Here is a 24,305-nt window from a genome sequence, read left to right as displayed (position 1 = left end):
ATCTGAGGTCACCAGTTTTATTTATCAGATTTTGCCAAGGTAATTGTCTAAAATGAGGGAGTATGAAACAGATACAGATGGTGACAGTCTCATGTTCCCACTATTCAAACTAAGATTCATAAATTAATATGGTAATTTCCACAGCACATTCCACACAAGGATCTCAAAGTGCTTTATTGCTTTATAAAGGGAAGGTATGTATTTCCCATTTTATAAGTGGAGAAACTAAGGCACAGAAAGGTTGCCATTTGCCCAAGGCCCAAAGCTAATCTTGGCATAGTTGAGAATAAAACTCAGGAGTACTGACTACGAGTCTCCTGTTCTAACTACTACTCAACAATGCCCCCAAAAGCCTTTCAGTAATGTGTTACACCCTGCTCAGCTCAGTTTAAAGTTTCACTCCATTAATGGGCATAGGAAAGAAATGTCCCAGGCAGTTATGAAAATCTTAAAACAGAAATCCAGTGACAGCACATGACTTTGACAGAGTTGGTATTTCATGGAAGTTGAGCCAACAAAACTCTGCAGTGAAAACATTTTGGGCATAAAGAAACCCTCTCACATTAGGCTGTTTAACAAGCAGTATCTATTTTTAATGCTTGTTTAGGTATCTGGCCACCACTGTTATCAAATACCAAAGTATGATGCCACAAAGCTTACAAGATATACTGACGAGTACTTTGCCACTCCTTCTAAACAATCCGTCTTAAAGAACAAAATGTCTGGTTTAGTCTAAATCACATTTCTTTCAGTCTTCATTTTCTGTTCATAATACAGCATGTAAAATAGAGTGTGTGTTAAATTACAGGAAAAAAGGAAATCAGACTTACTGTCTGAAGAAGTATAGCAAATGGCACCATCAACAACATCTGTGCACCTTCTACGTTTCCAAAATCCTTTAGTATCCAGAAAAATGCAGTTCCCAATAGATGTAGAGTTTTCTAGTTCCCAGGGACGGTAATCAAATTCACTTCCATCAGACCATTCTAAATTAGATTCACTTCCCTGATTAAAGAATAATATTTTTTATACCACTGCATTCAGGTCTTAATTACTCAAATATAAACACAGATAACGTACAGAGAGTGATGCACTAAAGAGTCAAAAACCCATTTCCTCCAAGTCAGTACTGAACCAACGCCCAACATGGTTAGCAGCTTCTATCTTCCCGGTAATACTTAAAACTGAGGCCCTGGCCACTTGTGATCATTGAGGAGTCTGTGGTATTCTAAGAGTAGGGTTGTGGCCAGGCCAAATCCCAACCTGGTAACATTATGTCTCCCTAATTTTTCCCTATGATTTCAATTACATAAGGCATTCTTCACTTCCTGTCCTAACAAATCTATTACTTAGGCCACGTCCAGACTAGGAATTAAAATCGATTTTAGATACGCAACTTCAGCTACGGGAATAACGTAGCTGAAGTCGAATTTCTAAAATCGAGGTACTCACCCGTCTGGACGGCGCGGCATCGATGTCCGCGGCTCTCTGTGTCGATTCCGGAACTCCGTTCGGGTTGATGGAGTTCCAGAATCGATGTAAGCGCGCTCGGGGATCGATACATCGCGTCCAGACTAGACGCGATATATCGATCCCCGAGCAATCGATTTTAACCCGCCGATGCTGCGAGTTAGTCTGGACGTGCGCTTAGTCATGCTGTGAGCTGTGAAACCACAGGGGTGGGAACAATATGTAAAGTTTATCAGTTTTTGATGAAAGCTACTAAGCTAGATTCACTTGGAAGTGTAGGCTGGTGGAAACCATAGCTGTGGAAAGTATGCAATGGGAAGTGAAGGGATTAGTGGAGCCCAAAAGATGGGTAGGGTGGTGGACGGATGCACTGAATTGATGTTTCCCTGAGCACTATTTGCTGGTGGGCCCCAAGGGGAGCTTAAAGCCCTTTGAAAACCCTGTGGAAGAATGGTGGTATAATGGGCAAGGTGGAGCAGAGAGGCTGCATGCTGTACTTCTCTATGCTAGTCGGGTGAATTTGGCCCGTCATGTAAGTATGAAATCAGGCACTCATTCTAAAATACATTTTTAATCCCCTAATATCTAAGTGTAATAACGTGTAGGAAAAATTAACATATATTATTAGTTGTAGGGGGAAAAGAAAGCTAATAATCTTCTAGCATGAAATTCAAGCCTCTAAAAGAGCCTGGAAAGATCACAAAGCTTTTGGAAATCAACTGCAGAAAATTACTGCAGAAAAAGAAACGATGGTCATGACAGTAGAAACTTACATCAAGGCTTGATAGCCCAAGCCACAGTGGATATCCATCACGCTTTACAATATCTTCCAAAAACACCTGATGGGATTCACTGTGTATGCTGACTAAATCACTTCCATTCTGTTTGCATTCTCTTAATGCTTCATACCAGGTTATTTTTTTCTGAAGGACCCTGTATGTGCTATTTCCATGTAGTATATACTCAGGCAATGGAGGCTTGTTTTCTCTGGGCCCTATTTCAAGATTAAGATCATAGTTAATTCTATACACTTCATTCATGTTATTAGAAATATGTGGAGATCCATCAGTCTATAACAACTCAATTCAAGCACTGAAGTGTTCAATATAAATTACTTATGGGATACATATTATCTTTTTTTATACTAAATGATGGGAGAAAGATGGAGGCACACAGCCAACATCCATCCTGAGCAAAGTACTAGAATACTGACAGACAGCTTCATCCTGCAAATTGAAATCCATGACAGTTTTGCCAATGAGTTCAATGGGAGCAGATGCAGGGTCTTCATTGGGAGTCATGTTCCTGGAGGGCTTGCAGGACTAAGCCTTAAAATAAACTTTACCTCCCCAGCTCCCAAACCTTTGGGTGTAATTGTTTCTGGATATTACTTACCCATTTCAATTTTACAGGCAAGAATACTGTGTTGATTAAACTGGAGAGCTTGCCAATTTTGCGTAAGGTTGTAAATATCCCAAAACCCATCACGGTTCACTCCAGCAAAAAACTGATTCTTCTTTACGTTAGGTCTTCCCTGTTTCCAGTTATTGTAAGATACATAAGTTTCATCATACCATTTTAGGGAATTATCTGTGGAAAATATGAAAAAGTTTCCATAGTTAGCCTTGAGCAAAGCACTGATTTTTTAAGAAACATGAAATTCATCTACAACTGAAGATGGTGTGCTCCTGACCAGTATTCATAAGCACTCACTTTGGATCAGAAGTAATATGTTTTTTGAAGTTGCTAGAGTTTCCTCTAAGCCCTCACCAAAATTCTAAGTGTCACGAGAAAATGTTCTCTGTAGATTACCCAAATCAGAATTGTGAAAATTCAGATTACAAAAACCAAACCAAACCAAACAAACAACAGGTGCCCTGCAAGTAACCCAGTACTATTTTATGAAGAAGAGTGGTCTGGTGGATAATAGCTATAACTAGGAATCAGGAACTCCTGAATTCTATACTGGCTATGATGCACACTCCCTCGGTAGCTTAATGTGACTAATGTCTCTGCCTTGTTTTCACATTTTGTAAAATGGAGATTGCCATGACCCTGTGTGTTCTGCAATTCCTTAGCCATGCAATTTGACAGAATATCCATCACTCTGCAGTAAGATGCTCTGGAATCTAAGATTTCTTCTTTCTTTTTTTTTAAATGATGTTTCCTGCCCATGAAGATTACTTTTAAAACAAGAACTGAATGTAATTGATGCAGTGTTGTATTTCCGAGTCTGCAAACAGTCTGAAATAATAGCTCTGAGAAGTGTGACCTACCCCATTCATCACAATGAGTTCAGTATTTGAAACCTAAAGATGAAAATTTAAGGCTCCAATACTAAAATCAGATCTTTGCATCTGCATGGAATCCCTTAAGTTCCAATCCTGCTAACTACTCTACAGTTTATTGTTTAAATAGAAACATCCAGTTCATGCACTTGCCCCACAATCCAAAACTACCTCCTGCTCCACCTCTCCAAGGGCTCCAGATTGCAACAGAATTCAGACACCCTGCTTCAGAATCTACATTCAGAATGAAGCAGAGTACATGGACTCTTGGGGATCATGAAAAAATTACTGATCTACATCACTGAGATGTTATTCATTCATCTTTGTAAAGTGCTTTGAAGATGAAAAGCACTATTATTCTAACAGAAAAATTGCAGAAAACTTACTGCACATAATAGAGAATGCAGGATTGGTCACAAATTGCAGCTGTAGGAGCTTTAGTAGTTTGCTACTCAGTCTGGGCTTGAAATTCCAAAGTAGTGAGCACCCAAACTGTTACTAACTTCAGTGGGAGCTGTGGGTGCTCAGTATCTCTGTAAGTCTGGCCGATGTATATTGCTAAAAATGTCAGCACATATCATTGTGCTCTTTTTAAATCCTGCCTTTTGGTAAAATCAATAACCTGGATTAAGCAGACTGTGTAGGATCTAAATATCACTAGAACAGACAAAAGACATCCAATTATTTCCCTCTAAAAATATAAATGAAAATATAGGCAGTTGTAAGCATTAGTATATATTTATTTTTATAGTATCTTGGATTTCTCTACCATATGTAGTATGTAAGAAATGTATCAGTCTAATGATAGTAAATTAACAAATTTTATTAAGAAAAAAATCTTACCCCTGTCATCATAAATTACACCCAACCATACCCATGTAGCTAGGCCACTGAACGAATGTAGCTGCTCAACAACAAAGTTATTTTCTTCCTCATCTCTAATATTCAAGACAAATGCATCTGGATCTGTTGAAACAATTTTTAAAATAATAGTTAGTTTATTACAAGTTTATCTATCATCTACAAAACAAATTAAGTTTTAATCGCCATTGTTTAATCATTACTACACACACACACACCCAAACATTCTAAAAGGACAGACAACACATCAGCCAACAAAAATATGAGGACAAATTACCATTTTTCAAAAGGCAATGTCAACACTACCTGTTCTGTGAGTATTTTGTAGACAAGTGGAGGATTTCAGCTTCTAGCACTGTCAGCTTACTTTTCAGGAGCACGTCATACACTTAAAAACAAGATTCCTTTTCCAGTAAGGAAAAACCCATCACTGGCCCATGCCAACTGATTCGGGCTTGTGGGACTTAGGCTATGAAGCTGTTTCATTGCTGTGTAGACTTTGGGGCTTGGGTTGGGGCCATACTCTGGACTTTGTGGGGAGGGAAAGTCCCAGAACTCAGGCTCCATCCCAAGCCCGGAAGACTACACAGCAATGAAACAGCCCCACAACCCAAGCCCTGCGAGACCGAGTCAGCTGGCATGGGACAGCCACAGGCTTTCCTTTGCTGTGTAGGACCCGTTATGCATTAAAAATTGACCTTCTGATTTTAAAAAATGGACAACAATATTTGCTATCTTTCAAACTCCAGCTAGGCTTCACCTCCCTAGTTTTTCAGTTTCTGTACAATCAGCGTAAAAGACACTGTCAATCTGAAATCTAGTAATTAAAAGAAGTACTTACTTATTTTCTTGCATAAGTGGTGGGCTTCTTGTGATTTCATTTCTTGCCATCTATCTTTTGTTATCATGAAAGTGTAACAACTATTTTGAAATGATATCCATGGTGTATTTTTAAACTTATGTGGACATTTAATATGTTCAACAACTTGTTCTTTCTCAGTCTCATCTGGAAAAAAAAAAGAAGACTCTCTTAGGTCATGCACAATTTTAAAATAAGACAGCTCATTCCTCACAACAAATTCCAGTGTGATATGAAAATCTGTTACAAAACATAAATTCAGCATAAAATATAACATTGTTCCCAGTCTTCTCAGAACAGTGATATTTCCATAAACTTAAAGATGGTAAGAAGCAATGATTTTATGAAATGGGATATGCAAATACTTTAAAAAGGGTTTTCACAGAAACTATTTTAGGTTAAGTAGTTTTAGGAACAAATACATATAATAAACCCAGAACAAATATTATCCAGTAACTTAGCTTTTGCAGTGATTCTTGTGCAAGCACAGACTACCTTTTACATTTTTACATAGCAATCCTGAAAGGGTAAAACATTCCAATCTTGGGGCACCATGTAATTCCCATTGAAGTCCCCAACTAAAACCTCTCCAGAAGATCATCAAGGATCTACAACCTAGCTTGAAGGATGATCCCTCACTCCCATAGACCTTGGGAGACAGGCCAGTCCTCACTTACAGGCAGCCCCTCAACCTGAAGCAAATACTCACCAGCAACTACACACCACACAACAAAAACACTAACCCAGGAACCTATCCCTGCAACAAACCCCATTGCCAACTCCGTCCAGATATCTATTCAAGGGACACCATCATGGGTCGTAATCATATCAGCCACACCATCAGGGGCTCGTTCACCTGCACATCTACCAATGAGATATATGCCATCATGTGCCAGCAATGCCCCTCTGCCATGTACACTGGCCAAACCGGACAGTCTCAACACAAAAGAATAAATGGACACAAATCAGATGTCAAGAATTATAACATTCAAAAACCAGTAAGAGAACACTTCAGCCTCCCTGGACACTCAACAACAGACTTAAAAGTGGCAATTCTTCAACAAAAAAACTTCAAAAACAGACTCCAATGAGAAACTGCAGAACTGGAATTAATTTGCAAAATGGATACCATCAAATTAGGCCTGAATAAAGACTGGGAGTGGCTGGGTCACAACAAGAACTAAAAAAACTAATGTCCTCATGCTAATTTTCCCCTACTGTTACTCAAACCTTCTTGTTAACTGTTTGAAATGAGCCACCCTGATTACCACTAGAAAACTGATTTTTCATCCTGTTGATAATAGCCCACTTTAATTGATTTGTCTCGACCTCCCACTTGGTAAGGCAATTTCCATCTTTTCATGTGCTGCTATATATATCTTCCTACTGTATTTTCCACTTCATGCATCTGATGAAGTGGGTTTTGGCACACGAAAGCTTATGCCCAAATAAATTTGTTAGTGTATAAGGTGCCACAAGTACTCGTTGTTGTTCCCATTGAAGTTAATGAGACTACTCCTCTAGTAATTCAGACTGAAAGAATCAACTTAATTATACCATAATCACAAAGAATTTCTGGTTGCAATTTTGTATTTAAAGCAATAGCCCATATCATGCCCTTCCACAGAAAAACCTACAAGAGTGGTCTCACGAGGAAGAAATTTCTGTGAAGATCTCAGGGGGATTCCCTCACATCATCCTTTTCTTTTCTCTTTTTTTTGTTTGGTTTTTGAGGGGGGAATTGTTGTCCTCCCCCGTTGTCCTTGGCCAAACCTAGAAGATCCCAAGGGACCTCTTCCTAGGGTGCATTATTCTATTTGGAACAATTTCTGTGGAGTTGGCAAAGGCTCAATTTGCACCTCTCGACTTGATCTCCACTTGCAACTCCTTCCACCTACCCAGTCACCAATCTCCCCCCGCAGCCTGGACTCCAGACTGTATGAAGAGGCCTCCACAGGGCCCAAATGGGGGCCCAGATGGTGCAGGGGAGATGGCTAAATCCTCCTTCCACATGGAGGTGAGGGAGATCCATGTGCAGAGGGTGTCCTCAGTTGGCAGATCTGGAGGGCACAATCTGGGTCAACACAGCAATCCTGAATGCTATTAAATAATTACACAGTGTTTGGGTAACTTGCTCAGGTGTATACATGGCCCATTTCCAAAGCACCAGCGGGTTTTCTGGTACACAAACAACTAAACAAGCCTGTTCTAGAAAGTAGTCTATGTTCAGTGTATATAATGGAACATTTTTATTTTAAAATAATTATAAAACATCTTTGTTACTGAGTTTTACTATGTATATTACTTATGAAAGATGGTTTTTTAAAAATAATGAGAATGTATTTTCTCAGAATACATACTTCTTGGCAAGTAGCAAATAGCACCCGGATTTTCAGAGGAACATGCAGAAGTTTTCCAGAATCCATCAATATCCAAAAACACACATTCTTCACTTGTTTCTTCATCTTCTTCAGACCAGCGACTAAAATCAATGCGCTTTCCATCTGCCCAGCCATAATGTTTTCCATCCTAGCATCATACCAATAAAAGATGAGAGCTTACACACTTAAAAAAAAGTCTAGGTACATCAAATGACATGATACTACATTTCTACCCGGTGAAATCCTGTGTTCAGCAAGAGTTGCAGGTGCTCAGCAGCTTTTAGGATTTGGTCTCTTGTTAAAATAATAAACGAAGTCTGTCACATTCAGTTTTGGTTCTGAAAAAAACTACATTGACTATTGTGAATGGCAAATGATAACACGTAGATGTTAGAGAGACAAGGTGGGTTGGGTAATATCTTTTATTGGACCAACTTCTGTTGGTGAGAGAGACAAGCTTTCAACCTTACACAGAGGTTACCTGAAGAACTACTCTGTAAGCTTGAAAGTTTGCCTCTCTCACCAACAGAAGTTGTTCTAATAAAAAATATTACCGCACCCACCTCGTCTCTCTAATATTCTGGGATCAACACGGCTACAACAACAGTGCAGAACTTAGATGTCTAACTATTATGCTTGATTTGCAGGCAAAGCCAGGTAGTTTGATTTCTAAATGGTACCATTTGCACCTGCCATTAACTGTGGGCACAATTGTGCATGGAAATTAGAAGCAATTTCTAAGAGTCAGTCCTGTTGTTTCCCCATGTTAGATCAAATGTAACGTATTAATGTTTAATATTAAGTACTTCTCAAATTTATAATTAGACATATTCCTGCCCTGAAGATGACAACAATAAATAAATAATAATAATTAATCGTATTAAAACACAAGAAAAGTAAGTGGATCTATGCTTTAGGAAAGTTAAATTTAAAAGTCTTCTTCTGTATTTAAGACCACTCTTATATTAGGAATCGATACCAGCTGTGCTAATCTTTTTTTTTTTTTTAGCTGAATATATCTTCCTGGTATGTTCAGCGCTAGAACTCTCCTAGCACTGCCTCATTGCCTACAGGCATGAGCTGCTGTGTAGGCAGTACCTCTCTACATGTTTCAGAGCTTTAATGCCATATGCAACAGGATGAGGCATTTGATCCCCACTTAAAGGTCACCTACAAAGGGAGGAGAGGTTGTCTTCTTTTTTGCTTCTTTGTGAAGTACACATAAGACATGAAAAGTCTGTTTTCTTTAAAAATTCCCTGTATGTTTTATACATTAAAAATACCAGGTTCTTCCTTCTCTGTTGTTCCTGGAAAACTCTATGGACAGCTGCAGAAGTAGGAGAATTATGATGACATAGACACATGACCACGAAAACAATTTTTATTCTGGCTATTTAAAACTTTGTGTTTTGCTTGGTTTTGGTAATACTTATTTAATTCAAACATCCATAAATGGTCAGAAGAAAAGATGTTTGTTAAAGATTCAGCACTCACTCACACACTCATGCCCCAAGCTTTTTAATTAACAGATGAGAAAGCTCCCAATCCACACTGGGAATTTCCAAGAAGTCCTCCAACAAACACAGAAGAAAGAAGACTTGACACTATTGATATTTTTAAGATAAAAAAGCATATTTTTTTTAAAAATACCCTTTCACAACTTTTCTCCATTATTAAGAAGCAATAAAGCATACAAACCCTACCTGAAAAAATCCATTCCAAGTTCTAAGAGAAGATTTTACAATATATTTCAAACAGTTTTTAGCAGTTGCTTTTGGATTTCATTTGCTCTCTTTCAGATTTTCTCTTTTTAAAACATTTTGGTTGACCTTCCTTGACCCTGCCCCAGAATTTCAAATGACAGCAGCAATTACAGAACCACTGACAACAGAGGGGCAAAGATGATGCAATGATATAGTTTGCTGCTACTATAAAATATTTTCTTCCATCTTAAACCTGAGGGACGTAGTCTCCTCTCAATCAGTCCATCAATAGGAGTTCCACACTTGAATGTGCACCTCAGAGAACTGAAAATCTAGTATATAACCCTGAGCATCAGGACTGGTTGACCTCCTGGTAGACCTCTAGCTTCAAGATGGTTCTCTGCAACTGAAAATAGATGTCAATGGAAACATCTATTTAAAAATAACCCAGTAATTTTCAGTTTCATTGTTTCCCCAGCCATTCCTTTACTATTCCATCCTACCCTAAAAAATGGTTCTAAGGAGGGATGGGGAGGAGATAAAACTTACATCTTTGCTGAAGAGTCCAATCCACAGAGGGTAATTGTGAACAGCAGCCTGCACAGTAAGAAAAGCCTGTTGGTACTGATCTGTGATGCTAACAAGCTGCATGTTTTTCTGTTTGCACTCCCGCAGTGCATCATACCAGGACAAATTCTTCAGAATTACTGTGTAATGGACATTTTGATAGGTCAGTGTTTCACTAAGGACTTGCTGTGTCTGGTTGTCAGCAGCCCCTGTAAATAATCAAGAAACAGAAGCATTAAGTAGGATAAACACTGCAAAACATTTTAGTTCTCAGTTTCTTTTGTAACAGCAACAGCAAAACTCATTCAAATTTCTTTTGAGAATAACCATCAAAAATAAAATTAAAAAAAGATTCATAGACTGTTGTAGACTACAATTTTACTACATCAGAATCGATAGAGTGTGTATCTATGGAAAAATGTAAAGCTCTTTTTAAATGTAAATATGTAAGTCCCTGTATACAAGCTTGGTAGAAAGGCAGTAACAGAACTACTGGGCTTTGTGGCTTTCCAGATTCATCCAATTTAACACAAAAGAGTTCAAGTTATTAGGGAAAAAACATATGCTCTGGGTGAAATTAATGTGAAACTGGTAGCCTTCTACAGAACTGCGCACAGATGTTGTGACAATCAACAGAGGCCATGCATCTCCGAACAGTCTGACAGAGAGAGGAATGAGTCCAGTAAAGAGCCATCAGATTCATTCTTATATAAATCTAATGGGCAGTAAACCTGGTATAGGTAGCTCTTCCAGCCAGTACACTGCAAGAGCAAGCAAAGAGGTAAAAGTTTGCTTCCATAGCATATGCTCAGTTTCTTGCACAAAGCCGCCTGATCTGTGTATTGTGCGGGAAGGGTGAAATTTACCATTTGGGTTCTAATCATCCAATATTATCACACTGAGCTGCATTAATTTCATCCAACCAAGTGATGCATGCAACTATAAAAAATGCAAACTTTACATGGATGGGGAATTAGAGCATGTGGATCTAATGATTCCAAGAAGTTTATGGGCTGACACCAGAACTAAATTTGGCCCTAGAATTTTGTAAAATGTGCATTGGCATCTAACACAGAGGTGTCTCAGGAACACAAAGATTTGTCAAGGGAAAAAATTACTCTGTATAAATAAGAGCACTCAAGTGACTGATGAATAGGCTGACAGACCAATACTCAAATGACAGAGCCATAATATTAATTTTATGTTTATGCACAATTTGCAGCTGTCAGTGGATTAGAGAGGTGACATGAAAGAAACAGAATGTTTGAACTAGCTCATGGCTGCTGTCAAGCGCTTCTATGCAGTAAACAGCTTCAAAAGAGAACTGTTTTGTTCTCACACACCTAAAGGTTAATAGTAAAGAGTTAGGGGAAAAATATACATTTCCCAAAGATGAAAAAAGAATATTGCTGATGTTTACAAGCACAATTATCACAACATTTTGAGATAATCATTAAATGTCTGAGATGTCAAGGAATCCGAGCTGCTGACTCACTTGCTTCTGTGACAAAAGTGACATGAAAACCATAGGGCCAGACTGTACTTGGCCAAGGATGCCATGGCAGAGTGGAAGAAGTTTCCCCTGCTGCAGCATCCTGAGCTGTGGCCAGGCACAACTGCAGTTTCTGGAAGAGCCGACTGAGCGCTCCTTCCCTGCATGCCTGAGTGTTTAGAGGCTTAACAACCCAAGAATCATGGGGACCATATTGCAGCAATCACTGCACTTTCCCTGAATGTCATTTTCCTTTTCTGGAGAGAAATATATTTATCAATAGTAGCAGCACTCTTTTATTGGAGTCTTACAAGCATTTTTAATGTTCAGAGCCTCTGCAGTTCACCTTTTCTTTTTTTTTAATAATTAATAAAAAAAAATCCCCTTCCGATTTTTCAGACTGAATCACTGTCCGTCCCTCCTTCAAATTTATCAATAGCTATTTAAAAGGATTTATACATAGCAGAACATACCCCGAAGATGGATGTACCGCATATTAAACCCTTGGCAGTTAAACAGTAACTAAAGCTTTGTTCAGATTGGGTAATTGCCCTGATTCGAGTAATCAGTGGGCAGCCACCAATATAGCTGCACTGGTGCAGCGCCCCTCCCCAATCCTGAGTATAAACAGGAAAAGCCACACTGTATCAGTGGAGGTGACCCCTGCTTGAAGCCAGGGCAAGTTGCACCAATGTTAATTGTGTGTCTCCTTGTCTACACCTGGGGTTTGCACTAAGGTAGCTAAACAAGTGATCTGAAATCAAGCCTAATTCCAAGTGTAGATGAGGCCTCATATTATCCCTTCACTGTTAAAACTCACAGGAGCTGGTTAAGTGGGATTAAAATTCTGTGTGGTTCTCCTCACGGAGTGTTGCCCATGTTGTTCTGGGGAAGAGGAGTCATTTGCTCCATTTCTCACTGAATGAAACAAAGTCCATCCCCAATCCCTGTAGGTCCCCAAAGTGTCCAAAGAAGATCAGGGCCATTCACTTAGAGGCCTTGTACTCCATGCCACCTATTGGGCCCTCCACCCTGCCTTCACTCTCAGGCAGCGTAACTCCACAGGAACTTCACTATCAGGGCCTCCACTGCCCATGGCTTTCCCCAAACACCTCCTAAAAGGAGTTTCACACTGTGGATGGTGTCATGGAAAATGTAGGCATTGAAATTTTTCAGGAGCGATGAGGTTTCTCCTCATGGCCCCACCACTGGATGCCCAGTATGGGCCTGTTTAGTCGCCAGAAGGATCCTGCCACCAGGGAACACCCTTCTTGAGGTGCTGTGTAGGGGGAGATTGTGCCTCAGGAAGGGTGATATCCATGCATGAAGGGGCTTCTTGGCAGGTGGATATTAGGGGCACAGTCAGTCTTACCTGGTGCCTTCTGGCAGATACCCAAAAAATGCTCCTCAGCACAAGGCAAGAAATTCCATGTTCCAACATACAAAGATTTGGGGTTGTTGAGCATTACACCACACTGGTTGTTTATCTCCTCATCAAACATCTGAAAACCAGAAAACTCATCAAGTTCATGTATGATATAAACATTCTTGTGTGGAGAGAGCGAATGAAGATCAAGTTAGGAGAACATCCTTCTCTTAGTATGTGCAGAGCAGTAGTACAACACGCAGTTAGTTTATTTTGCAATATTACCAGGTTGCTAGATTGTTTGTGAAAAACATTACCTGGACCCACTATACTCTTTAAAAATCCTTGTTAATCAGTGGCATTCCATTATGTTTCTTATGCTGCTCAATGAACAGTGCAGCCAGGAAAACAATATGTGTAATGGTTTATGGATGTATTCTGCAAATAACTGAACAAAAAACTATATAGTAACATCCCTCTGCTATCTACATTTTTATGGAATGTGGCATCTCAGCTACATATTAGATATGCAAAGAGACCCTTTCCATCCCTTTCCATTTTAATAATTAGTGTTTAAAACATATCATCCAAATAAAGATACAAAGAGCTCAGTCATTACTGGTCCCCATGTCTGCCAATTAAGAATACAATTTCTTGGTTTGGGACCTTTACATGTTTTTTCTCTTTTGTTATTTTGATACAGTTACCAAAACACCAACATTCTATACTTTTTATAGGACAAAACATCAGCCGGTTTGTATATTCAAACAGATAACTTACATCAAGTGGAATCTTCCTTAGCCTTCCTCTCAGCAATGGGTGAAAGTTACTGTACAGTAGTCTACTGCCATCTACCCATTTGTTTTCTCTTATGCTGAAAAAAAACTTCAAACCAATCCAAATGTTTTCTTCCAAACCAGGAAGCAAGGATGTTAAAAAATCTGTTGGGCAGAAAAATAAAAATGTACATACTATGATTTAGACAACCACAGCAAACATTTGGAAAACAGCTTGCATAAATAAGATAGTACAACCCCCATCTACATTAACTTAACTTCTCACCCTAATCTTTGAAAATGCAATAAGCCATTTTAATAGAGTATTAAGTGTTTTGCAGTTTTATCATTCCATCCTTTCCATATCTGACAAGGACATTATTTAAACAAATCATTTGAGAGGATTAGCCTTTTAACAGGCTAAGGTCTAATAGAGGGCCAGGAGATCAGTTTAACTTGTTTCTGTCTCTCTCCTCCTCTCTCTCCCTGACATCAACCTTGTCTCCTTGTGTCTCCACCCAAATTTCAGAAGGTGCCTCCCTATTGCTCTGTAAGATCTTCTACTGACTTCCCACAGAAGCATCAAAAGCGGGCTCCATGTCCTCTTTGAGGGCATGGAGAGTTTCACTTGCTTCCCATACACTTCGCTCTCTGACTGCTGGGCATGCCTCTAAAACAGAGCCACTTACTGAATAAGTGTCTGATTTACTCAACCAAGAAACAGAGAAAGTCAGGATAGAGGGAAGGGATCAGTTCCAACCGAGAAAGACTCAGGAATCCCAAGACAGCCACTCTTTCTTCTCTGTGGCAACGCCCACTATTGGGTGAGGTTACGAATGCTTAATGTGTGCCAGGGCTTAGCCTCAGCACCCCTAGGCTTGACAGTTCATAGCCCTGGGACCTCCAGGCTTGCTGCATCAGTTATGAATGTAAAATAATTGCTTGAGCCCCAGCACCTCTTTCATTATAAATTAAGCACTGAATGTTCGTTAAGACATTTAGAACTAGCTACCTGCCATATGTTAGCTAGCTCCAGGCTAGTCCCAAGCTCTTTTCCTAAACCAGACAAACCCATTAACGGTTAACACCTCTCAGGAGTAGTCACTATCCGATAGACAGCTACAGAAAGGGCCACAGTACATGAGGGGTGGAGGGAAGGCTGGCAGGAAGAGGTGGTTACCTAAATTATGGCAGAGCTGTCTTTCTCCACCACAGCTTTGCCATTGCACCGACTTGCCTGGCAGACAGGGCCGGCTCCAGACACCAGAGCAGGAAGCAGGTGCTTCGGGTGGCCAAAGGAAAGGGGCGGCACGTCTGCGTCTTCAGGGGCAATTCGGCGGCAGGTCCCTCAGTCCCTCTTGGAGCAAATGACCCGCCGCCGAGGAATGCCGCCGATCGCGGCTTTTTTTTTTTCTTCGCCGCTTGGGGAGGCAAAAGAGCCTGAGCCAGCCCTGCTGGCAGAAATCTCTCACCAGGACTAATTTATTATGCTAAATAGCCTTCAAACAATTGAAATGAACTTCCATTTACACAATCATACTAAGAAATGTTTGAAGCAGAATATGCTTTTCTAGGGTTAAAAGAGTTCTGAATTGCTCCAGTCTCAGCCACTTGAGTTCCAGTGTGGGTCCATCTCAGTGCTGTGAGAGAGCAGCAGACTGCTCTTCCACTGTGCGCTGTTAACTACCGAAGTGGCCTGCCTGGTCTATTTTCTATATTCCACTGCACTGAACTGACTTGGCTGGAGGTCACTTACCTATACAAATAATGTTACACATAGTATGGAGCTCTGTTGTGAGCTACATCTTCAGACATATCTGTAGGCAACTACCTGCCCACTACAGAAATACAAATGTATTAACAGATGTCTCTCTCAACAGATAGGTAGTCAGACACATCTGTAGACAGCTATTTGCAGCAAATGTCTTCTCTTCATTGCATTCACCTCAATGAGCTTTTAACTTCTGAAGTAAGGCTTGGAAACTGCTTTAGACATAGTCCTGCTACTCTTCATAAATCTCTGGTAGTCTTTGCGATTTCTAATTCCCTTCATATGCAAGGGTATGAAGAAAAACTGGTCTTTGAACTGGTTCTTTTCCTTTTTCCATGGTTTGCCCATTGTGTGTGCATTTCCCATTCTGTGACAGACAGAATTCCTCTGACACAGTGCAAATAATTAAAAGGCATTAGTTATAGGTTTTTATTTTATTGTGAATTTTTAGAATTATTTCAGTAAGACTCAAAGTAATTGAATGATTTTACAACCAGATAACACCGCCACAGAATTCCCAGTCTGCTGCATGATCCTGTGCAGTTATGCTGCATAGACTGGGGAAGGGGCTTGACATATTATTTTGGTCTAAAGTTCTGTATAGTATAAAGAGCCTTGAATTTACCATCATACCTTGTTCAGCTTGGCTTGAGATTGATGGAAGAGTGCCTCCAAAAGTTTCACATACTTCATTGGCTTCTTTAAATGTTAAAAATCTGTGTTCTATCTTTAGAAAACACTGCAAAATAAAAATGGTAAAAGTTTATGCAATGTAGCACAAGTTCACTTTCTCTTTAAGATTTATTGTATCTTAGATGTAATTGATAAATCAATGACCCTAAAACCCTCACACCTCACTTATCTTGCTTTCTGTGAGAAAGTATTAGAAATGCAATTATAGATAAATGCATTCAGGCTCTGATTCAGTAAGGTGCCGTTAACAGGTGACTGTCCAGTTAAGGATAGCAGGGACTAAGGGTCAGTAAACCCTGTTTTCCTTTAAGATTCCTAGGACTTTTGGAGCAGATGAAGACCTACAGACGGGCAGAGGCAGGTGTTGGGAGAGAGGAAGATGGTCCCAGAGACATAGGTAATGCTTGGGGGAAACCAAGGCTACTGTTTCTTTAAAGGCCCAGAAGCCTTGTGTGCAGGGTGGGACAAGGCTCCCCTCTCTCCCAGCTAAGTGAGAGGAGCCTGGAGAAGGAGGGCAGCATATAGCTGCCTCCTCTTTCACAGGAGGGCAAGGATTGCCATCTGCTAATGTCTCTCAGCCCAGAGAGGAAAAGGGCTGAACTACAAAGTGTGGAGGCAGCTGAGAAAGAAGCTGGTTTTAAGGCATCAGCTACTCTGAATTAATGCAGATCGCAAGAAGGCAGCTTTTGGACTGACGAGCCTAGGAGAAGGAACTTGATGGAACCGATGCAAACACTGAGAAGGAGAGCTGTGGGACACCTGAAAGAAGACCAGGGGTTGGGGCTGAAGGCTACCGAGTCCTCTGCAAAGGAGGGATCTGGTTTAAACACTCTGGCCTGAAAGTGAGGCTTGGTCTACACTACAAAGTTAGGTTGCCGTAATGCAACTAATGATGATCGTCCTATATTCCCCCTTCACCTTGTTCTGAAACAGAATCCATTCTTTAGGGCATCCTCCTTTAGGGGGGTGATATTCTGGCTCATGTTTCTCCAGTAAGGATGCATTAGATTTTTCACATATAAAGGGCAGTTTCAGATTGCAGTTTATTGGATAGTCTGTAGGAAATATAAATAAAGTTATTATCTGTATTCTGATGACTACGATGTGCTAGGTGTTACCTAGCCTTGTGAGAAGAGACAGTCCTATGTAACTATAACATACAGCTGCAAATTATGCAAAGTAAAGTATTTTAAAATGACAGTAGAATAAAGCATAAAAAATTAAATGTATGAGAAAATATCGTATTGATAAGAAAGGACTAGATTTGACAACCTTACTCACTTTCAGTAGTTACTTACTCTACAAGTAGTATCACTGACTTCAGTGGAGAAATGTGGAATAAAGTCCTATACACTGTAAGTGTGAGTTTCAGAATCTGTCTCACAGTGCAAAAAGTCATTTGCTCCTGGATCTTGTATTCAGTATTGCATTCTGGACAGAGCTAATATTTTTTTATTAAAGAAACAACCTTACCTCTATACCAGCCCTTCGAAGAAATATACCAACAATCCCTCCAGAATCGATCATGGAAACGTGGAAATAACTGTAAACTAGATACAAACATTTCAGAGTCAGTCCCTGACAAAAGATGCTCTTTTAGGGGAAAATCCTGGGCATGGCAGCAGAACTAGCGTGCCTCTGCTGCTTGGGAGAGAGGAAATTTCAAGAGTGTACACATATGAAGGGGTTGCCTGTGCCCTAATGTGCAAGAGGTTTAGGGAGAGGGCTAGTGTAGAGGAAAGTGGGCAGTAGGGTCAGAAGATCTGTAGTGATTAGTGTAGTCACGGATATACTGACCAAATAAACCCTACAGAGAGGTACACAACAGGAGCTCTGCCTGGCTACTCAGGCTGTACACTAAGGAGCTGTCTAATTGTTTGCCTCTACTGCAACCCCTCCTCCATTATCATGCACCATGAGGATAATAAAATATAGATTCTACATTCTTCTGTTCTAAATTATTCTTTTTTAAAATGTAACATTTTGCTACTTATGCATCCTAAGATTTGCTTGGATAGGAAGGCCCTGTTCCTTAGCTGCAGCTGAGGAGCACACAGTGCAACTCAGGAGGGTTGTATAAAGGTTGCTGTAAGACATCTCTGCATTTCCCTGATCCTGGATCAACACTGTGCCAGACTATGTCATAAACTAGAAGCAGCCTGAAGGCTGCTCTAAATTATACTGCCTGCCAATGGCACCAAGGACCAGGGACCCCCAGGGCACAAAGAAGCCCTGGATAACTCTCAAGCCAGCCAAAGGGAGGAGTGGTAGTGTAGGAGCCTTATCCTAGTTTTACAACACCAAAGGATCCCCTAACCTAGGATAATCTTCCTGTGGCTGGGCATGGCAGAAAGCAGAGACGAGGACAGAAGATGACTTATCTAATTTCATGTGCTCTATATGTAAATATTTTGTTCATGGTTTTTAACTTACAAGATGAACTGAAAGTTTTTGGTTTTGTTGGTTTCTTAAATGGAAGAGTAAAATAATGTAAAAACCTTCAATCCTGTTTCAGAACTCAAGTAATTAATGGGCTACATGGACAAGCTTAAAATCACAAATAAAAACAAATGAAATAGGAACCGGCAAGTGTTAACTGTTAGGACCAGGATTCAAGCTTTCAGGGCTTCTAATGATACCACTAATGTATTAAGTCCCTGGCCATTCAAAGACTTATGCCTGTGCAGAAGTCTTTGGGGACAATGTCTGAAAAGCACTTTTAAGACATGAAGCCTCATATAAGAGCTAAGTGTTGTTATTACTAATTTAGGCATTAGAAATGTTTCCAACCTTTGTAGTGGGAACAGCACTTTGTAAACATTCCTGCTTGAATTAGATGCTACGTCCTTAGTTCAAGTATTAAGTCTACACATATATTCTGTTGATTATTTATTATATTCAAAATCCCCAGTGTCCTAAACTCCTCACCAAAAGAAATAAAGACTCAGTCGGTGCTCGAGAGACCTTACACTTTAAATTTGACATGGCCAGGAAAAGTGCAGGTCATAAGCAGATAAAAAAGGGGGAAAGCAAGAGAAAGGAAAAGAGTCACAATTATCAGATAATGTGGTTTTGTTAACAAGGTTTTTCAAATAATTATTTTATGCTTTTTGTACCTGACCTGTCAGAAGTGAGCTTTGTTAACAACTTGGGACTATTCAATAGTCATTTTAAAAAACCCACTTATTTCACTAATTTTTTTCCCCATACAAGAAAGGTCAACAAAAGTTTATAATAATGTTGCCTGCAAATACAATACATACGGTGAATGATGGCTAGTTCCACGATCCATGTATTTCAGCCACCACTTCTGCTCTGCACCCGACAACTGCCAAAATAAACAAAGAAATAAAAAACATAAACAACTAGATTTTACCACCATGTACAATACAATATCCCAAGATAGACCATTGGTCTTCATCCATCCTTGTGGCAAAATTCCTTTTGATGTAAATGGTTTAACAGAAGCAGGACTGGAACTTACAAGTAATGTTCTTGTAAATGATTCAAAAATTCAAGTGACTAACTTCTTGGTCTTGGCTATAGACTATGCATGGGGAATTCACAAATTCTAGTTCATAAAGGGGCATTGTCAGGTCAGATATTTTATAATCTCAAATCTGTTTCTAGTAGTTCTTTATTATTAAAACCAATATTACATTCAAATACACCTCTACCCCAGTATAACGCCACCCGATATAACATGAATTCGGATATAACACAGTAAAGCAGCGCTCGGGGGGGGGGGGGGGGGGAAGGCGGGGCGGCACACTCCGGTGGATCAAAGCAAGTTCGATATAATGTGGTTTCACCTATAATGCGGTAAGATTTTTTGGCTCCCGAGGACAGCGTTATATCAGGGTAGAGGTGTATATTTTCCCACTGCTTACTATATTTTGAACATTTACATTTCACTCAGTTGGGATCATAAAATCGGGCTAGTTAGTTTCAATGTTGGGTTCCCATGTGCTAATACACAAGGGTTCTCCAACTTTTTTCATGGTAGGTCACATCTTAATAGTGATCTTAATGACATCTTCACATCTTGTACATCCTATTCTTCATAAAATCATGTATGATCTACTCTCCCATTCAAGATCATATAATATCTCTGTGGCAACTATAGCAATTACTTAGATAGAAAGATAATATAAAGACAGATTTTGTGTATTTGTAGCTGTCTTTAGTGCAATAAGTTTCTTGACCTTTTTGAACAGAGATAATCTTACTGCCTTACATACTTCATTTTGGGATGGATCCTCTGGCCCAGCCAAGTAGCTCTCAGTGCGGAATGAGGAGGGAGGAATAAAGGTTGGTTTTAAGAAACCTTTGCTGAGAACAGGAGTGGGAAAAAGTAGTGCAATGAGCCTGAGGATCCAGTCCTTAAACTTTTCCTCCATCTACACTGTTTCTCTCACCTGGAAACAAGGGTGAGAGCTAGCTCTCTGTGGACCAATAGAAAGTGCTCTTTGGACCATCAAAATCCCCCTGAGCAGTATGGGAACCTCTGTGCCAGCACAATGAAGTAATATTTGTTTGCAAAGAGCATGAAGGAACATTTAAAATAAAGAATGAAATGGTTGTAACTGAAATGAAAGTACAGTACTAAAATAAAAACTTTCTTAGGGGCCAGATCATACCCTCAGGATACATGCAGTGATGGGACACCTCTGAGCATAGAGCCATCCCTACACATAGAAAGTAAAGAGATCAGCTGTCTCTGTGGCAATATAGCCCTTTCACCCAGACTGTGAGGAAGCCTTTCGCTAGTTTGGGGGGTGTGAGGCAAGCTGGATTGATGTACCTCTTCTCCCACCAATGCACAGAGAAACAGATTATATATAGAAACAGAGCACCCTCTGCTATGGGAAACATCTTAAAGAGGGGTTCTGGGCACTTGCTCCAGGATCCCTAACAACTCCAGTGCAGTCACACTGTCAGGCAGAGATGACGCATAATTTAAAGGTGTGGGGGGCACGTAACTCTTGAAAGTGGGGGGCACATGACCACCCCATGTGTCGCCTTTGGGCTGAGGAGCAGCGACAGAGCCAGAAGCACTACAGTAATTGCAAGCGAGCACCTCAAGAGAGCATCTCATGGCAGCTGGGCTCTGCAGACAGGGGCCAGCGCCATGGGGCATTGCCAGTGGCACCAGGCTCCTTTGGGTGCACCTCAGGCTGTGCTGCCCGCCCTGCCTGGGGGGCACTCAGCTGTGCAGAGGTGGCAGAGGTTGCCTGGTGGAAGTGGCCAGTGTGGAGAGCCAGGCGCCCGAGTGGGCCAGGCGACTCGCACCAGCTTCTGATCTGCCAGCTCCTGGCAGGATGACAGTTTTCAAACTGTGGGGTGCACCCAGAGTTTGAAACGCTCTGTGCTAAATGGAAGGCAGAAATGGTGAGGTGGGGACATGACACCCCTAACCCCCCCCCAACATCGTCTCTGCTGCAAGGTACCCAAAGTTGGTGTGAAGTCATAGAACCTTCTTGTGGATGACCCTGTGTGTCCTCCAAAACCATGTAGGATCTGCAAAATTGGAGAGTTGGACTCATGAATTTTTCTTCCTGGGGGCAAACCCCATCTTAATCCTAATGGAACAATTCTAAGGAAACTCTATGAGGGGACCCTGTTAACTTCCCACTTCCACAAAATAAAGAGTGATGTGATGTCTCAATGACACTGAAAAAAGGCAGTAACTGAGATATGGCACTCTGAAGTCTTTTTTTTTTAAATGATTCCCACAGAGCAGCTGATTTCCTGATTACATAAACCATACGCTCTGCCCTACAGGGACTGATCACATCTGTTTATTACTGGTTTCTAATATAGTCCTCTTATTCAGATAATGGTGTGATGTCCCCATGTTGGAACACACATATACACAATGACTATACAGTGTTACACCTCTGGCTGAATCCACGAACAATGGAATGTTTATGCTAATCTTGTCACAACATCTCCTTGCTGTTTGGAGCTTGTGTTCTGTTATTAAGATTATTTTAACAGGTTGTTTTAAATTTAAATATTTAAATGCAGATTTAAAGGAGATTAAAACAAAATTGATTATTTCCTCTTTCAACTAAGCCTTTCCTTTTACAGGAGTTTTAAAAACTATTACAGATTATATGTCAGTGAAAAATTAAGAGAAAAACATTAACATTCGTATATTGGAAATGCAACAAAGACAATTCCTGATGTACAATGTATTTCATTACCTTTTCTATTTTGGTTAGGAGTGCCCTTAGTTTTGTATAGGAGTCCACAGATGCTAAGTCACTATCATTGTTTGCACAGTAGACAGCAGCTTCTTGGTAGCTCAGGTTTTTATCTGGCACAAACCAAAATTCAGCTCCATCAATAACAAGTGGCGGTCCATGAATTCCATCTACATCTGGGGAAGAAAAGCACACATACACACATGACATTAATCCTAGAAAATGATTACACTCAGAAAAGGAAAGGGCTGGACAATCTGAGCCTGATGCTGAGAGGAGCTGTATTTACATCTCCCATTGAAATCAATGAGAGCTGAGAGTGTTGGCCTATCTCTGAATCAGGCCTTCTGTGTGTCAGCATGATCTTCACTAACATTAGAAAGGATATACAGTGAGAAACACTAGACACAAGTAACTGAAACATATGTAAAAACTAAATCTGTTTACCTGGTGTATACCACTCTGGTGTCTTTGGGGTACTACCTGTTCAGGAGAGAAAGAAACAATCACTGATCTTGCATTCCTGATACACAACTTCCACAGAAGTCAACGGGAGCTTTGCACGCATCAGACTTAAAGTTATTTTTTTCTCCTTATTAGAGATGTGTAAGCACCAAAGCTCACACTAATAATAATGCCAATTCTCCACACACATAGGCACTAAGATTTGGCATTTTCACTGCAATTTCCAACAAGTCAAGGAAAGTTTTAAGTCCCCAAAAGCTATTTTTCTGACCAACTAGAATAATTAGAAGAAGCTACGATTACTAGATGCTAAAACTCCTAACTCCTCACAAAAACAAGTGAATCTGTGCAGAACCCTCATGCCATCCTTTCTCCACCCTCACCAGAGAAACCCTTTTCTGTGTATTTTGCTACTCTGGAGACCCAAGTCATAAATTTTACAAGACGATTAGAGGCCAAATTCAAGTCTGGAGGAATTAGCTGTTCAAGCTGTCCAGGGGATTTTCTTTTGTTATAAATACTGCTTATACATTTTAAATAAAGCACATAAATGCTGGAACGCTATGATCTGTATCTCCCCACCACACTAAGATATCCACATTCCTTGTGGCACATTTCTTACTCCAAGGGAACTTAAGGGGTAGAAGCAAGGTTGGATCCTAGAGAACTGATACAAGGTCCTTCCTCCAGTAATAGTTTATTTGTGAGTGTTTTGTATGTTTATGTTTCTATGAACAGGAGCTTATGACACATGCAAGGGATTCAGGCCCTTGCCTCGTGTACTGTTATGGCCAGTTGGTTAGAGGATGTGGTGAAGTACTGTCTGCCAAATTTATTGTGCTCATATCCTTCTTTTCCCCAAGTAGAAAAGAAAAAGACGCCCAACAACCAAAAACTGTGAATTTCACACAACTTTAGAGAATATAACCCAGCTGTTACTCATACTTCAACCTTACACTTCCTATATCAAGCACCCTTTCAAGTTGATAATAAACAGCATTGCAAGTGTGACAGTCTCTCTCGTCTTATTTATTTAAAATACACAAAGTTCAAGTCTCGCTCTCACATTCTAAGGACTCTAGGTCTCAAGATTATTTTAATGCCTTCTGAGATGTTTTAAAGTCAGAGATCCTGGGTTTACTGTTAATGATGACAAAGTGGAAGAAGTAATTAAAGACATTTTAAACAAAAAACAGATGAGAGTTTAGATCAGGGGTCGGCAACCTTTCAGAAGTGGTGTGCCGAGTTTTCATTTATTCACTCTAATTTAAGGTTTTGCATGCCTGTAATGTATTTTAATATTTTTAGAAAGTCTCTTTCTATAAGTCTATAATATATAACTAAACTATTGTTGTATGTAAAGTAAATAAGGTTTTTTAATGTTTAAGAAACTTCATTTAAAAT

At 40.1% G+C, this 24,305-nt stretch overlaps 1 protein-coding gene across 1 annotated transcript in view; it reads right to left on the bottom strand.

The window, feature by feature from the left end:
- The window catches only part of LY75 (lymphocyte antigen 75), a 69,456-nt gene that overhangs the window by 10,011 nt on the left and 35,140 nt on the right, over positions 1 to 24,305 (bottom strand). The window contains exons 17-31 of the mRNA XM_050969168.1: positions 22,884 to 22,919; positions 22,437 to 22,612; positions 19,491 to 19,555; positions 17,701 to 17,777; positions 17,146 to 17,282; positions 16,168 to 16,273; positions 13,768 to 13,928; positions 12,994 to 13,123; positions 10,112 to 10,338; positions 7,839 to 8,007; positions 5,461 to 5,625; positions 4,602 to 4,724; positions 2,866 to 3,060; positions 2,244 to 2,464; positions 831 to 1,005 (exon numbers count right to left, since the gene is read on the bottom strand). Coding sequence (XP_050825125.1) covers positions 831 to 1,005; positions 2,244 to 2,464; positions 2,866 to 3,060; positions 4,602 to 4,724; positions 5,461 to 5,625; positions 7,839 to 8,007; positions 10,112 to 10,338; positions 12,994 to 13,123; positions 13,768 to 13,928; positions 16,168 to 16,273; positions 17,146 to 17,282; positions 17,701 to 17,777; positions 19,491 to 19,555; positions 22,437 to 22,612; positions 22,884 to 22,919 — 2,163 coding nt within the window. The remainder of the gene's footprint in view (positions 1 to 830; positions 1,006 to 2,243; positions 2,465 to 2,865; positions 3,061 to 4,601; positions 4,725 to 5,460; positions 5,626 to 7,838; positions 8,008 to 10,111; positions 10,339 to 12,993; positions 13,124 to 13,767; positions 13,929 to 16,167; positions 16,274 to 17,145; positions 17,283 to 17,700; positions 17,778 to 19,490; positions 19,556 to 22,436; positions 22,613 to 22,883; positions 22,920 to 24,305) is intronic.

The sequence above is a fragment of the Gopherus flavomarginatus genome, chromosome 10 (assembly GCF_025201925.1).
Source record: "Gopherus flavomarginatus isolate rGopFla2 chromosome 10, rGopFla2.mat.asm, whole genome shotgun sequence".
NCBI classification, from domain to species: Eukaryota; Metazoa; Chordata; order Testudines; family Testudinidae; genus Gopherus; species Gopherus flavomarginatus.
The sequence above is the reverse complement of the archived record's forward strand: the minus strand, read 5'-3'. Positions and strand labels throughout refer to the sequence as shown.